The following is a 17007-nucleotide window of genomic DNA, read 5'->3' as shown; positions in this document are numbered from 1 at the left end:
GAGGCACGAGCTGTGACAACATGGGCAGAGAGGTGAGGAGATTGGGGGAGGTACAGCAGCAGACAAATGAACAGGTGTCGACAGCACACCTCTACAAACAGAGCATGATATACAGATACACGTATAAGAGTGTTGAAAACAAGTAATTCTGCTGTGAATCAGCACTCACAAGGCCTCAGCAAGAACACTGGGAACGGCCCAGACAGAAACTGGGAAGATAGGAGCTATGGAGAAGATCAGGGGGAAAAAACAAGTTTCGTCTAGAAAAGAAGAAAGAGAGCGATGACAATAACTGATGGAGCTGAATTGGTGGTTGCAGCTTAAGATAACTTGTGGGTGCCAAGTAATTTTCCTTCTGACTTTCCAAAGTAATTAACCTTTGGACCAAGACTAAGCAGGAAACTAATGAAGTCCTTCCATCACTGAAAAGGAATCTGACAGTCACTTTGATGGGCCCAGGATTGTATCTGAAAGCAGAAGAGAAAATTGGACTCTGGGATGCTGTAATTGAACCGAGTGCCTTCAGCCCCAATAATAACAGTTTGACAAGTGCTGCTGCCATAAACTTGAGACATGGGAGCAGAGCACGGGGTTGTGTGTCCTGTCACTTCTTATCCAAAAGGATTATACGGATTACAAAACTGAACTCTTTTCCTTGGATTCCTTCTTGAAGACCAAGCCAGACTTTTCCTCATGCCCCAAAAATGCTTTCTCTCCCCATTCCTCTAGAAAATGTCGCTTATTACAGTTGCATAAAACTTATGTAGCCGATAAGGATCTCATTTTTTCCAGTGAAAACATGCAGTTTGAGTCGTAGGGAGGAGCTGCTACTAAAACACCATTTCAAGGTGATCTTGCAATTCAAAGCATTTGTGAAATTTTAACTTCCATGAGGGCACACAGAGCCGCCTGTGCTCCGCGGGGATGTGTCCCTTTGGAATGGGCTGTCCGGGGAGGGGTTGGAGTCGCCGTCCCCGGAGGCGTTTGAGGCAAGACTGGATGTGGCGCTGAGTTGACAAGGTGGTGTTGGGTCGTGGGTTGGTCCCCTCTAACTTTAGAGCTCTTTTCCAACCTAACTGAAGCCGTGATTCTTATTCAAAAAAAAAAAAAAAAAAAAACAGCATAATTTCAAAAAAAAAAAAAAAAAAAAAAAAAAAAAAAAAAAAAAAAACACCAGTGAAAAAAGGCAAGAAAATCACGAAATCTGGTTCTTTTGTTGCTGGCACTGGGTGACACTGAGCTGAAAAGGTGGTGTTGGGTCATGGGTTGGTCCCCTATGACTTTAGAGGTATTTTCCAACCTAACTGAAGCCATGATTCTTATAAAACAAACAAACAAAAAAAAAAAAAAAAAAAAAAAAAAACAAAAAACCAAAAAACCCACCAGTGAGAAACGGCAAGAAAATCACGAAATCTGGTTCTTTTGTTGCTGGCACTGCGTGACACTGAGTTGACCAGGCAGTGTTGGGTCATGGGGCGGACTCCTGTGACTTTAGAGGTCTTTTCCAACCTGACTGATCCCTCGATTTTTATCCCCAAAAAGACCACCAGCGGCAAACGGCAAGAAAACCGGGAACTCCGGCTCTTTTGCCGCCGGAGAAGCCGCCGCACTCCCAAACAACCCAGCGCAGCTCCCACCCCGGCGCTTCCCGCGGCGCCCGGAGGAGACAAAGAGCCCGCAACTCCCGAGGTGTGCCCGGCTCACACAGGGCTCCGCTGCCCTCTCTGTGTCTGTGTCTGTGTGTCTGTGTGTGTTTGTGTTTGTGTTTTCCCGGCCTTCATTCCCCTCATCCCCCCCTGAGGGGAGCCCACACGGGCCCACCCCGTCTCCATGGCAACCCGGGCCCGCCGTGGCGGGCGGTGCCCGCTGTGGCGGCGGCGGCGGAAGGGGCGGGCGCGGCGGCGGCGGCGGAAGCGGGGCCGAGCCCTCAGGGCGTGTGTGTGTGTCTGTGTGTGTCTGTGTGTGTGTGTGAAGAGAGAGAGTGTGAGTGTGTGCGGAGCGTGTCCGTGCGAGCGGCCGCCGCGCCCGTTCGCCCTCCTCCCCGTGCGATCGCAGCGCGCCGCCCAGGTGAGGGGGCTGCGGTGGGGATGGGGGGGTCGGGGTCGGGATCAGCGAGGCGAGCCCGCCCCGGCGGCCGCAGGCCGCGGCGGGAGAGTCCTCACACCGCGGTGCCTCCCCCCGTGCCCACGGGTAACGGTGTGGCCATTGCTCGGCGGCCGCTGCCGGGCCCGGGCGGGCGGTGCCGCCCCTTCGCTGCCCCGCCCCGGTGAGTCACTCGGGGCCCGGGGCGCGGCCGCGCTCACCTGGGCAAGGCCCGCGCTCCCGCAGGGGAAAAGGGGGTGGGGGGGGAAAAAACCGGGCCGGGGTGATCCAGGGCGGCCTCCACAGCCCGGGAGAGCTCCGTGGCCAGCCCGGGAGAGCCGCGCGTGGTGGGTGCGAGCGGCCCGTGGTAGGGCTGAAGGTGATCGCAGCGGTGCTTCCCTTCCCTTTAGGCGGCAGCAAAAATTATTTTATCATCATCATCATCATCATCATTATTATTGTTATTCCAGTTTTTCACTGTTGGTTTTTTCCCGATCGCGCCCGCTTGGGGATAGAGTGCTATTTGGGAATAGAGCCCTCTCCAGAATGGAAAACGGGGTTGCTCCCAAGCGGGTCCCGGCCCACAAAAAGGCCGGGCAGTGGCCCCGTGCTAACAGGCTTTGTTCGAGGTAGGTACAATCATCCCGATGGATGATGGAGTGACAGTGGCACACGGTCGCTGGGTTGGCGTAAACGCCTCTCGCGCGCGGAGGTCGCGAGATAAATTGGCTGCCTTCAGGTGGGTTTCTTATTAATAGTTAAAATACCTTTTGCGGTGGTGGGAGAGCAAAAAGCACATCGTGCAGCACCGTAAAAAACTGAATTCCTGTGGGAAAATACTGGAGGCTTTGAGAATGTTATTAAGGTTTTGTAACTTCAGTGGCAGGAGGAATATTTGTGTCTTCGCACGTTTGTTGTTGCAGGACACCTTAGTCAGAAATTTGAGTACTTTTTTTATGAAAAGAGAGCTTACTTTTATTTCAAAGTAATAATGAGCTGTAATCTGGTCTAGAAAAGACAACAAGAATGCGAGTGCCTTTTTCTCCCTTCGTATTAAAGGACTGCAAAAATATCCCCAGTATCATATTTTGTTTATTAAATTGGTACCAATAAAGTGATAGACTCCTTGCACAGATGGGCCTGGTGCAGTTTTCTCAACCTCATTATGTCAGTACCGCATGTTCTGATCTCTGCTATTTTGATGTTGAGTCTTTTTATTTTTTCCTGAGCAGGCCTGTGCCAGTATGCAGCTTTATGTGCTGCATGTGAATAAACTCAGATGAGGAGGAGTTCAGTAAATAATTATTTGGTTAATGAGGTAAAAGCTCGTACTCTGATCCGTGTGGTATCCTAATACCAGCAGTGTGTCTGTTATATGGCCACACTTCTTGCCCCACCCTGTAATACAAATACTGACAGTTTATTATTAACAAAAGTGATTTACCTGTGATATGAATACATTAGTTTGGCATGAACTTTATGCCTGGGGGAAGATTTTTCGGGCTAACTCACTATTTCCACCTGGACCCTAGCCAAAAACAATTCTGCTAGTTTGAACAAAAAGGTGTTACCATGTGAGTATGTTGTGCTGTGGAAGTGCCAGCATGTCTCCACCTGAGTGAGGGCCATAGGGAGCAGAGCTCAGCTTTTCAGCCTGGCATTGGGAAGAAGAAGGCTCCTGTCACTAGATTGAAGGTGTCTGTACAGTATCGGTGTTCCCACGTTATTGGTACTGGTCACAGACATTTTGTAATTCTCTGTGGAGGTGGAAAACCATTGGTTTTCATTTTATTCAATAATTATATTGGTGAGATTTAGAAAGCAACAGTTAATGATGGCAGATGACCAGAGCAGGTTGAGGCATGGTTTTACAGAATGTTAATTTTACCTGAGCCTTTGCATAAAGATGTCAGCTGAAGGCTAGGGTAGATGCAGAGGAGGCCAAAGTTATGTGCTTCACAAGGTCAGCAAGAATATCACAGCTGGGAAATTATTTTCTTTTTTCCCTCATTATGTTTGCAGGATATTATACTGATCTTGCTATACCCAAGCTTCTGACAGTTGTGTGAGATTTTACTGTTCAGATCTTACCAGACCTATTCATTTTCTAATCAGTTACTTAGCAATCCATGATAGCCTTTGAGGGAACCAAACAGAGAAACACAAGTAATGACATCAAATGCCTAATACTGCAGTAAAGCAAGGAAGGTTTCTTGCACTGCATGGAAAGAGTTGATTGATTTCCTGTAAAGAATAAATGTTGGGGGCAGTGTTTTCTTGACAGGGAATGCCATCCCCATCATGCAGATACTTGTGTCAGCATGTGTGTACCTGAGTTACGGAGAAAGAGTTTCCATTTGTGTTAGAAACAGTGTCTCCAAAGCTCTTACTCTCTGTAGTTATAGAACTCTAGTTTGAAATACAACTCACCTCACATTAATGTTTAATTTCAGAATGAATTGCCCATTCAGAAATCAAATCCAGGTACGTTCACATATTGTTGGAATCTTGAGCTGCAAATTCTGTACCAGTCTGCTGCTTTTCCTGTTAGAATTTGAAAGGAGCTTGTGCCTGGGAAGCAGGATTGCCTCCCGTTTCAGAATTTGAAAGGAGCTTGTGCCTGGGAAGCAGGATTGCCTCCCGTTTCACCCAGTCTGGTTCCACATTCCTTTCTCACAGTGGAACATGCGGGTCTATTAACCTGCGTCTCAACTCGACCCAGTGAGGACCAGTATGTCAAACCTGTGCCCACCCTGATTTCTCACCAGTATTTTACAAAGGGGAAGTTTTGTCTGATAGAGTCTCATGCTTGCTATGGAGAGAAAAACAGCGCACAAAAATCGATGGCTTAATTAGCATGAGAAGAACAGGTCATCAGGAGCAGCAGACTTCAGACCAACGTAAGCTTATTAGTATTGTCCTGTCAGTTCAATATGTTATATAAGGCAAAATTTTTTTCAGTGCCAGTTTTCATTTCATTTCTGCAGACTTTAAACACAGTTATTTGTGATCCGTTCTGGCTTTGTCCTAAACAGCCCATCGGAATGGGAAACAATAAAGGCTACAGAGCAGATGGTAAGGTGTAGTTCTCAAGATCCTGCAGCCTTCTGAAGAACAGTAGCTGGATGTTTTACTCCTCAGCTGTTACTGGGATGTGAACATCCATTTCTGTGCGTCCGTCCACTCGTGGAAGATCCATGGGTGTCCTGACTCCAGGGGCTGTTCCCGGGGCGGTCACACCATCTCTTTCTCCCTGCATCTTCCACTGAAAGATTCAGGCAGCTACAAACTAATGAGTTTTACAAGTTCTGACCTTTACCTTTGATGCTCTGTGAAATACTTCAGTCTTCTCTACACAGGTGTAAAGCTTTTCCGGGGTGGGAGTAAGCACTTGTAACTTGTAGTGCCTGCATACACGCTCTTCTGTGTTTGTAAGAGAGATTGAAAGAGCTCTAGGCTACATGGGAGACAGAGGAAAAGAATAACAAAAAAATTACATTCTAAGTGTGGGACTTAGTGTGATTCAAAGTTCTGGCAGCTGGTACTGCTGGCTGTGGCAGCTGGGTAGTGGTTGGTATTTCTTATTTGTGAACAGTGGCCAGCCACTTCTTTTTGGAGGGCTACTAAGCTGTGGTTTAACAGATTCTTAAGAAGACAGCATCTTAAGAATTTGAAATGTGTTAATGCATCTAATATCAGAATCTTCTGCTTAGGACAGGCAACTTTCAGGACTCCTCCATGGCTGTGATCTGCACGTCTCTGCACCTTTTCCCATCTTCCCTTTTTTTCCCCTTGCCGCCATGGCATGGCTTCATTAGTGCTAGAATAGATCATTCCTGTCAGCCTCCCGTTCATCACCTCTGTGTGTTTTGCTCCTAGCTGCAGGTAACCTTTGGTAGATGGCTTCTGTGTGTGGCCTAGGAGTATTTTTAGCTCTAGGCTTTGCTTGTCTCAGACTGTGGCACACTGATCCATTGTTAGAGCGTGGCTTTCATCTCCTCTCTGGGAGGGACCAGTTATGACTGATAGTTGCTTCTTTGCCTTTTCAAACATCACTCCTTTCCTTGTATCTTTTTTCCTTCTGGCAAACACTTCCCTCTTTTGGAGCTCAAGCCAGCATAGCTCTGCAAAGCTCTCTCCAAGCTTCTAACAAGGTAAGCAATGGAGAATCAAATGAGGATTTTAAGTGTTTCTTTATGCAGCACCCTGGGGAGGAAATAATGGTAGGCTTACTGTCAATGGCAGATATTTTGGTGTGGGCAATGCTTTTCTTACTGCATTTAAATTCTGTGAAATCCATATTATTGAATAATACTTTGTGTTTCATAGCAAGCCTACTAACAGTACAGATATGAAGATGAATTAACTAAACTCGAGTCCTTGTATACTGAATTCTTATGTCAAAACTAAGCCAGTGAAGTTCTGAGGAGCTCCATCTTCAGTGATTGGTTTGAGTTACATTTAAGATGTGCATAAATTGGATACATTGCTGAGGAACGTTGCTTCATGAGAAACAACATTCTAATCTTTGTGCTGCTATTTCACTTGTATAATTGATGTGTTAAACTGGTTTCTGAATCTCTTTTATCCACTAGGTCTTTGTGCCCCTGCAGTTCCCTCTGTGATTTCCTTCATGTGTCCTTGTATGAACCCATTGACTGCCGTGAACTGTCTTGCATCTAAATATAAATATGTCAGTGAGCTTGATAAAACAAACTCTGCGCCCTTTCAAAACTAAACTCCGTGTTGTTTGTGAATGGAATTCTGCACAGATGACTTGTCTGCAGATTAGACCACTATTGGCAAAGTGCAGATCAAAGATTAAACTGACTTTTCAATGGCAAAATGTAAACTCTCTCGGACCTACTTGCCTCTGGACTTCAACAAGCAGGCTGCTTCCACGTAATAATCACATTTCATAAGAAGAAGAGGAGAAGATAAGATGCTTGCAGTAGAAATACTTCTAGAAGCTGTGCAGACAGTGAGGAAACTAGAACTGCTCTGAAACTGTTTTGTTTAAATGTCCGGTTGTTTAAAGTTGGCCCTTGCAATGTAAAATGCATTCTTCAGGTGTACTTTGCTCATGTTCAGATGTTACTGAGTGGGTAGAGAAATGCCACTCACAAATTACTTCCTGCCTTGAGCACACAGTCTGCAGTTACTGCTGAGTTAAGGGAATGGTTTATGAGGTTCAGTAGACTCAACAGGGAAAAGTGGGATGGGTTCTCTCAGTGGGAAGGGGTCTGATGATTCCTTGGTCTTGTTCTGCATTGTTACCGTGATAGGCTTCAGAGCAGAGAGAAAAAGCAAACATCACTAATCACACTTTTACCCCTTTTCAGTCAGGAGCTATCCTTTTGGTAAGCCCATGGAAGCCAATGATAATAGAGCATATCCCCATGGCAAAAGAAGAGAGAACTCTTTATCAGTGAAGAGAGAACCAAATTAATCTCCAGAACCTGTCACACTGCTGCCCAAAGTCACTCTGGCTTGTTGAGGCTTCCACCTGAAGTGTGTGTGTCACCTTTCAATAGATCCCAAGATCCACTAATTTAAAGACAGTATTTGCAATGGGACTGAACTGCAGCCCAACTTTACTTACCAGTCTGCAAGAGGTCCCTTTCCAGGAGGCTGGGTTTAGCATTCCATATCCTTACCTTGAGTGCCTTATGTGGCTGGATGCATTAGGATCTACAAAGGATCAAAGGCAAGCAGGAGTGAGTTAGACTTGCAGATACAGAGCAGGTACATTTGGTTCAGGAGGTTTCATGTGAAATAACAATGTTTGACATGATATCTTGGGTGATTAATTTTTTTTTTTTAATATCTTCAGCTGGAGGGATAGAATGTGCTCATCTCAAAATAATTTTGTAGTTAGGGCTCGTCCTTGGCAGTTGGAGCAGTGTATGAAACTGCTCAAGCACACAGTGGGAATTTGGGTCTGCATCTCATTGTCCTGGTTCAGGATTTAGTATAAGGGACTGGTTTTCCTGTATAAGAGTGTGGTAGGTGATACATGGAGTAAAATACAAGCTGAGCAGGGTGTGCAAAATGTTCTCCATCAGAAGCCTGTCAGACTGGAATCTTTGAGGGTGAGAGCCAGGGAAAAGGCTACAGCAATGGCTTTCAGCCTGTTGGTTTTTTCTAATAGGGCTGTAGATGCTTCCTAATGAACAGAAGCCTGTGAAGGCAATTGTAAAGTTACTGTTCTTGTTTGCTTTTTATTTTTCTTCCAGAAGTTTTTTTAGGCTCTAGAAGTTTTTCGTTAGGTCTCAGCCTGTAAACTTACCTGGGCAGTGAAAGTCCTAATTAGGATTTACAGAGTAGGAGAGGGTAATTATTGCTCAGTACTGATGAGAATAACAGTTCTGGGTCTGTCCAAAAGTGAATTTGCAAACCTACAGAAATTCTGCAGATGAATTTGGGGTGTGTTGGAGCTTGTGAGGTATTGAGGTCTGCTTTGCTTTGACAGAGGCAAAGAAACTTGTTTAATTTCTCCTGGGAGCCAGGCCCTAGGTGGTGTATCGAGTGTGAGGTTGGTGGCTCAGTGGCTGAGTTAACTGTATGTTAGCATTGTGGTGTAGGAGTAAGCAACACTCAGGCTGCCTCACTGCCACGTTCCTTACTCACTTCATCTTTCATTGCTTAAGCTCTTCAGTGGCCTCGTGGTCACGTGATGTGCTTTTCTTGGCTCCACTTGCCAAACTGCATTATCAGAAATGATAAACAAATTGTTTCCGTATAAGCAATTTGTTTTGTGGTAGTGACCATCATGTGGGCCACGTCCCATTCAGATTTTATGAATGTCAGTATTATTTAAAAGGTCTTGCAAACCTGAGGCTGCAGCCCCCATAGCTGTGTAGAATGATCCATTATGTGTACGTTGATGCATGTGTAAAAAAAGCCGTATTTTCTGGCAGAACAGTATAAATATGCTTTCCATAGTTGCCAACAACTACAGCTTTACTGGGTATGGTTTATGTAAACCCACAGAAACACCTCCTGTAGCTTGCCAAAGCTCTTCAGTATCAGGAGGAGCTGTCCAGTGCTTCAGTGCTCCTAAGTAGTTGCTATTGTTTAGCAGTGGAGGGAAACAAAAACAAAAACCCCAAACCAAAAAACAAACAAACAAAAACCCCAAAACAAAACAAAAAACCAAAACAAACAAAAAAACCCAAACACCAAAACTGGTTGTTTCAGGGTCAGAACAGTGGATCAGTGTCTCCCAAATTGAGCTGTGGCCAGTATAGGAAATGGATTCATATAGGGCTGTGCTTAATGACTTTTGCTGCATTTTGAAGAATGATGCATTCATATCTTCAGGATCGTGATTAGTCATTTACACATAGAAATTATACGTGTTTGGCAAAAGGTCCAGTAATTTTTTAAAAGGAAACCCTCTGTATTACTCTGATAGAATTTATAGATTTCCCTCTTATTAGTGACTGTAAGATCTGCTTCACCCTTCAGCATGAACTTCCACAGTGTGGACAACCAGGAGACACTTTTCTCTCTTTTTATTCCCCACTAATTGCAGGAGAGCCATGGATAAAAGCGAGTTGGTACAGAAAGCCAAGCTGGCCGAGCAGGCCGAGCGTTACGATGACATGGCTGCTGCTATGAAGGCTGTCACTGAGCAGGGGCATGAACTGTCCAACGAAGAAAGGAACCTCCTCTCCGTGGCCTACAAGAACGTGGTCGGTGCCCGTCGCTCGTCCTGGCGTGTGATTTCCAGCATTGAACAGAAAACAGAGAGGAACGAGAAGAAACAGCAGATGGGAAGAGAATATCGTGAGAAAATCGAGGCTGAATTGCAGGATATCTGCAATGATGTTCTGGTAATAATCCAACAGCAAAAATAACAGTAGTTAGTACTGCAGCATTTTTCAGAGAGGCTTAAGGAATCTTAGGATTGCTGTCGACACTGCAGCACCTTAGCAGGGGAATAATTTTGCATAGCTACGTACTTGGATCCCATTCCAGCTTCTAAGGCATCTAGCTTGTTTCTTGGGGGATTTGAGCATTTTTTTTTAGCAGAAAAAAGCAAACAAGACCACATTGAAGACCCCTGGCTGCTGGTTGGGGGGAGTGGTTCACCATGAAAACAAATTTAGATCTGGGGTACTGGCATGAGTCCTGCTAAAAGGCTGACCATTTAAATTCTTTTGTGAATGAATGCTGACATCCTGAGGCTTGTTTAGTACCTTTTTGGAATAGAGTAGGTCTGTAGTTCTTCCCCCAGACTGGTTTTGCTCTTCCTTTTGTTGCTGTTCAGGTTGTGTAAGATCAGTCAGGATCAGCTGCTGTCAGTGCAGTCGGTCTGTACATCTCTTTCTGAGTTCACATGTGCTGACTTGTGCCACTGCTGAGCTTTTCAGCTGGAGCTGCAGATAGAACCTGTTTCTTGTGGATAATTTCACGACTCTGCATAGAATTCAGCTCTGTGGCAGCAGAAGTGACCAGATGTGCTAATGTCCAGCTGCTGCTTTATTAGTTTGGCTGTGGACACAGGTTTGCATCAGTATATTTCAAGGAAAATCTTTGCAGTTGTATGCCCTGATAGTGAATAGATTCTGCAGGAGGGAATGGTGGGTGGCCTCAACAGAGCAAGTTTTCAGCTGTCCTGAGATTAGGTTACAAGTAGTTTCTCTTTTTTTTTAAGTTTAGACAACAGTAGGCAAAGTGATTAACACATGAGTCTACGTAAGTCATTGTTAATGTTTGAACAGTTCATGCTCACCATTGTAACAAAGGCTCTGTTTCAGACATTATTTTTATAGCTTGGATTTAAAAAAAAGGGTTATGTTTCCTTTCTCAGGAACTCCTGGATAAATACCTTATTGTCAACGCCACGCAGCCAGAAAGCAAGGTCTTCTATTTGAAAATGAAAGGTGATTACTACAGATACCTCTCAGAGGTGGCATCTGGGGACAATAAGCAAAGTAAGTAGAAATAAAGTCTCTCATTCTGGGGGCCAAGCAGAACCAAGTGTAAAAAATACTTGTGTTCTTTTCCCCTAATGTGGAGTGTTTATTTCTTTTCACTACTGCTCTGTAGTACTCCAGATGGGTGCAGTGCAAGTCACTTTTAGAGAAAGACTTCACTGAAATTAATAGAAGTTACTGACAGATGTCCATCAATCCAGTCAAATTCTGCTTGCAGCCCCTGACCACAGTAGCTGATTTTCAAGCATATATAAAGCAGTATAAAATCCTTTTCCTGGAGAATGGTTTTGTTGTTTGTTTTTCTTTTCCTCGTGGAAAATCCTTTGATCTCTTGTTTAAACTGTGAATTTAGCTCAAGTCTTCACTGTTTGCAAACTTTGTGCATGCAGATGTGGGTTATTGGGTTTGTGGGTCCTAAACCAGTTAATTCTGAAATGGTAAAGCAGTGCTGGACTCTGCTGAACTCCTGGTGAGTGTCTGATGGAGTCCATGTCTTGCAAACTTAGTTTTATGCCAGTATGGAACTTATTGTTACTCATTAGCCAGGAAGGGACTGTTGGCTCTCCTCTGAAACCCCAACCTGAAATACAAAGTTCATGCCCTAGAGCTGCAGTAGTTTAGATACCTCTTCTTTCCTATATGGTTTTGTCTGGATTTATTATTGATATTTGTGACTTCTTCAGCTGGGCTGGAAGGGAGTGTTTAACACCAGAACACTTTGACCTAGGTAGGGTTTGTGTCCATTGGTTGGAATTTATGTTGAACAAATGTTATTTTAAGTCTCTACCGAACTTCTAAACTTAATTTCTCTGTGTCAGAGCTTTAGCTGAGCACATGTTTCTGCCTTCATAATTCTGCCAGTGGAAAGCTTTTACATCTGCAAACACTGAAAGAAGCGTCTGTGCGTGTGTGACTGAATTTCTGGTGGCACAGAGAAGAGAATCCCTTTCCCCATGAAGTACAGAGATGTGCTGTGCATTAATATGGTTGTAATTACTTCTTTCAGCAACGGTAGCAAACTCTCAGCAAGCTTACCAGGAGGCATTTGAGATTAGCAAGAAAGAGATGCAGCCAACACACCCCATTCGACTCGGTTTGGCTTTAAATTTCTCTGTGTTCTACTATGAGATACTAAATTCTCCTGAAAAGGCCTGTAATCTGGCAAAGACGGTAAGCACTCTCCATATCACCAGTATTTGTGGAGGCTGAGGACATAAGGGCAGTGGTTGCAGTAGCACTTTGTAAATGATTATGCTTTTTCATATCAAATTGCTTAAAAATGCTATCGTTAAACTGCTGTCATTTTAGTATATTTTCAGGTGAGTTGGTTTGCTGGTGTGGCTTAGCTTTAGGTCAGGCTAATTTGCTACTGCAGCTGTTCCAGTGACAGGGAAGACAAAATGCCTCTTCTTAATGTCCACCTAATTCTCTTAGAATGTGTTTGTTTGAAAACACTTGAATTAATTTAGCATTTCTAAAGTGAAATATTTATTGAAATTTGAACACTTAGCAAATGCACGTGAAGTGTTGTCTGTGTGTCCATCTTTGTAACCCTGAATGTCCTTGTGTATCCATGTGCATGTGTGCCACTCTCTCCAGAGACCAAAATAAGCTTGTATGGTGGGTTGTGCCAAACAAATAATGAATCCTTTTTTTCTTGGCCTTCTCTCTAAAATAGGATTAAAACCTTCTAAGTAGAGCTTTTTGTGTCTGTGAAAATTGTCTGGTAGTAACTCAAATAGCATGGCATTAGGTGAATCTTAGTGTTCTTAATACACACTTCAGTAAGACTTTGTAACAAGAAGTGATGTTATGCTGTAAAATGTTGCTGCTGTTCCTGCTTGTTTTTTTATAGTTAAAATTCTTACATGTGTTTGAAACCTGAAAGAAGAAATAGCACTTATTCATGGCTCTCAGACTTGCAGCATTGATTTTCACGGGTCACAGATGGATGGGAAGAATGGCTTTGTTAATGTCTAGTGGAACATACCTGATTTCCTCTGCTGTTTTGAAAAGAAACTGAAAACCTTCCACCCCACTGTCAAAAATCCCTGTCTTCCATTTTCTTGCCAAGTTACTCATGTACAGTATATATATAAGTGTAATGGTGCCTTTGTCTTTCACTGCCAATTTAAACCAGTGAGACCTTCCTTTTTAATGGAAGTGTTGCTTTTAGGTGTTGTTCTTAAACCCGACTTCAAGCTATGTGAATCATTTTTCAACATGACACAGAGTGCCCTTGCCTCTTCAGTATTTGGTGTTGAATGGTAGTGAAGTTGTTCTGGGCTTTAATCTGGACACCCCTGAAGATTTCTGTTTTCCCCTGTGGCTGTCTGGTGCTCACTTTGGTTTACATTTCTTCTTGCGGTGGAAAAGAAAAATACTGGAAGCTTTTGTCACAGAATTTGAATAGTAATGTGCCAGATTTGTAAGCATTTCAGAGAGCAGAGTGTGAAGGTGCTGTCTTGCATGTTTTCAGGCGTTTGATGAAGCGATAGCAGAGCTGGACACGCTGAATGAAGAGTCTTACAAAGACAGCACTCTGATCATGCAGCTGCTTAGGGACAACCTCACTGTAAGTACCGTGGGGCAAAGCACTGCACTCTGGGCTGCTGCACTCCCTGAAGCAGTTCTGTGCCATTCCAGGCCTTTTCTGAGCTGGTAACTGCATGTGATCACTGCTTTTTGTAACCAGACCGGCCAGACTTGCTTGTTCAGACCAGAAATCACTTGTTAACCACTGTAACAAACTCAATTTTTTTTCTGTAACACAAAGTGAAGCTTGTTCTCAACAGCCAGTTTTATGTGTAGGTAGCCAGCTTGTGCTGGTTTCTTCCTTGTTATCCTCACTCATGTAACAGTTTGTTATTCTTTAGCTTTACTGTTAAGTTCAGTTCTGTATTGCTCTTAGCTGAGAAAATTACACAACTAATTATGCTGTCTTCCCCTTCCTGACTATTGTAATTACCTGTGTGCTTTCAGCACAAACACATATTTGTATTTTCTTACAGCTATGGACGTCGGAAAACCAGGGAGACGAAGGGGACGCTGGGGAGGGAGAGAACTAATGGCTGTCACGCTTCACTATGTGTTCAATGTCACCCCGTATCCTACACATAATCCCTTTGTGCGACAAGCAAAAAGAATAGTACATCGACTGTCACAACCTCAACGTAGCAAAAACTGTCTGTGGGGTAAAAGCGGTTGGTTGGTGTTGTGTGTACCTAGAGCGGAGGTCGGTTATTCCAATGGCATTCCGAACTTTCCTATGACGAACATTTCCAGTTCCGATTACCGTGTTTATATTTTTAACTGAACACTGTGATAACGGGTTTTGTGATCGCAATTGACTTTGCAAAACTCTTTATTGGTAGAGAAGTAGACATCAATTATGTAACTCTGGCGAGCTTAATCTGGCACCAAAATAGTCGAAGTACAATTCTGTTGTAAAGTTGTACAGAAAGTTATAGAGATTCTATTGTGACACTGGGGCATGGAAGGAAAACAATCCAATGTATGGCATTCCAGTTAGGGACACTGCTATGAGGTAGTTGAACAGGCACACTCTGTAGACATTTGTAACCGAGTCTGAGGCACCGCTTTCAGTCAAAAGCTCACTTTGTCAATCCTGTCTTTCTGGGGATGGGGTTTGTTTTGGGGAGGAGGGTAATGGGGGAGTTAGCAGCTTGATTTCCAAACTCTTTACACTGGCAGATAACTGGGATTTGACTTCTAAAAGTGCTTTCATGCTCATACGACATGCATGACTAAGCCCCTTCCCACAGCAATAACTTACCTAGTTACTACACCTTAGATATTCTTCAGTAGTGAGAATTCTTGGTTCGCTGCCATGGACTTGCAATAGGAAAAGATTCAATTTTTTGAATGGCCTTATTAGTTTGGATGATACTTATTAGTTTGGATGAAGTGATCTGCCACCTTAGCATTACTTTACTCTTAGATGAGTCAAAATCTCCATGGTATTCCCATTTTGAATTTATCCTGAAAACCTCTTAGGTAATCCACTGAGCCATCTTTTAAGTTCACTTTATAGAAATTTTTCTCCCATTGGACTCTGTTCATCCTTGACCCTCTCACCTGTTTAAACTCCATTAAAGCAATTCTGGACTCCCACATACGCGTCATCCTTTCTTTGGTTATGGGTGATGTCAGGATGGTGGCTGAGGCCTGAGCCTCACCAAGGACAGGTTTCTTCCTTGGATGTTTCAGAGCTGCCAGCGCTGTTGCAGCCTTCAGCTCTCGTCTGCCACTTTTTGGTAGTACCAGGATCTGGCTCAAATATTCAGGATTTCCCATCTCGTACTGGAATGCAGACCTACACATCTGTAACACTTGTACCTTGTAATATTTGAGCTCCAAACGTCCTCACCTGGCCATGTTTCAAACATGTCCCATTAAATAAAACCTAATAAGAGTTGCGTGAATAATGCAGTGGAAAAGATTAGGAATAGTCACCTATCAGTCCCGCGGTATCATCCCCTGCCTTCACATTCCACTTAGGTATAGGATCCATCTGTTTGTCCATCTGTCTGCTGAAGAGAATTTCATGCACTGATTTTAAAACTCCCCTCTACTAGCTGAACAAATTGTGCAGTTAATACTTGGCGCTTGATAAATGCAGTAGTGAATGTGGAACCGAGCCTGTCTGTATATCTGGTAGCTCTTTTCGCTTTGTTTTTACTGACCAGTATTCTGCCTAAAGTTTGCTTCTGTGACGGTTATATTGCCTAGCACACACGTGGTTGTGAGAATAGTATAGCAAAAAAGAAATACCTGGTTATTGATGTACTAGATTCGTGTATGTCTTTTAAACAGTTCTAGTTTCACCTTACACAAAATAATCAGGAAAGTGTAAAAGAATTCAAAAGTGGATAATAAAAAAAAATTTTATCAGTTGGCTGTGTCTGTTGTCTGTGGCAGTAGCAAAACCTGTGGTAGTAAAATCACCACTTGTATTAAATTCTCGGTTTGGGGACTGTGTGAGTTGATTCATGGTTTCCACATACTAAATTACTCATTCCTTTGCCGAGAGGCTTCCCCACACGCTGTCCCAGAAAACACTGGTTCTCTTCTTTTTTTGTTGAGGTCATACTTGTAATATATTGTCATTGCAGGGCTTAAATGCAACTCTAAATAACTTGCCATGAGTCATTACATACTGTATGGTTGAGCACACTGTAAAAGGAGAAAAGTCTGCTGGTTACATCGGAGGTTTCTCCTCAGGAATCTTTCCAATGCCCACTCCAGTGCAGAGCCGGCCTCACCTCTGCACACCCAGCTCTGCTGGGCTCAGCCTGTGGTGTGCAAAAGCAGCACTGGGAGAGGAAAATAGGTGGAGGAGTATTCCTGGACATAAGAACCCTGGAAGGGATGGATGGCAGCAGCCAGGCAGCCTAAAAGCACCGAGGAGGTTGGTCCTTCCTGCTCCCAGAGCCTCCTGCTCCTGTTACTGGGCTGCTTTTGATTGACCACTACAAAGGCATTGGGTCAAAATCTAAGCAGCTGCCGATGGAGCACTGCTCAGCCCTGTGCCATGGCTTTAACTGGTGGTCCCTCTGTGATTATTGCTTGTCATTTTCCAGCCTTTATGGACATACCTGCTCTTCAGTGATCCTGTAGTGTACACTAACTGCCAATCTGACTCATGCTGATGGCATTGTCAGCTCTGAGAAGAAAAATCTTGTGTTCTGCAAGCTGATCCTGTTCATAGACCACTTCTGCCTCAGTCCTTTCACATAACATCTCCCATCCTTACTCTCCCTTTTCAGGAAATCATGAACCAGGGAGCCTGGTCTTTGGCAATTATGAGTTGAGGGAATATCTCAATTTTTCAATTTATTTTGTTGTTTTGGGGAAGGACACTCCCACTGGCCCAGCCAGAGTAAGAGTCCATGTGCACTCTAAATGTTTAACTCATCTAATCGCTGCTGCTGTGGCTTCTCATTCCTGGCACCGGTGC

General features: G+C 43.9%; 1 protein-coding gene across 1 annotated transcript; it reads left to right on the top strand.

The window, feature by feature from the left end:
* Positions 1–1897: 1897 nt before the first annotated feature.
* YWHAB (tyrosine 3-monooxygenase/tryptophan 5-monooxygenase activation protein beta) lies at positions 1898–15941 on the top strand. Its single transcript, XM_017822744.1, has 6 exons — positions 1898–2067; positions 9620–9920; positions 10901–11024; positions 12034–12197; positions 13507–13602; positions 14039–15941. The coding sequence occupies exons 2-6, from the start codon at positions 9627–9629 to the stop codon at positions 14093–14095; spliced, it is 735 nt and encodes a 244-aa protein (XP_017678233.1). The 5' UTR covers positions 1898–2067; positions 9620–9626; the 3' UTR covers positions 14096–15941.
* Positions 15942–17007: the final 1066 nt, after the last annotated feature.

Source organism: Lepidothrix coronata, unplaced genomic scaffold, assembly GCF_001604755.1.
Source record: "Lepidothrix coronata isolate B3197 unplaced genomic scaffold, Lepidothrix_coronata-1.0 Scaffold99, whole genome shotgun sequence".
Classification (NCBI taxonomy): Eukaryota; Metazoa; Chordata; class Aves; order Passeriformes; family Pipridae; genus Lepidothrix; species Lepidothrix coronata.
The sequence above is the reverse complement of the archived record's forward strand: the minus strand, read 5'-3'. Positions and strand labels throughout refer to the sequence as shown.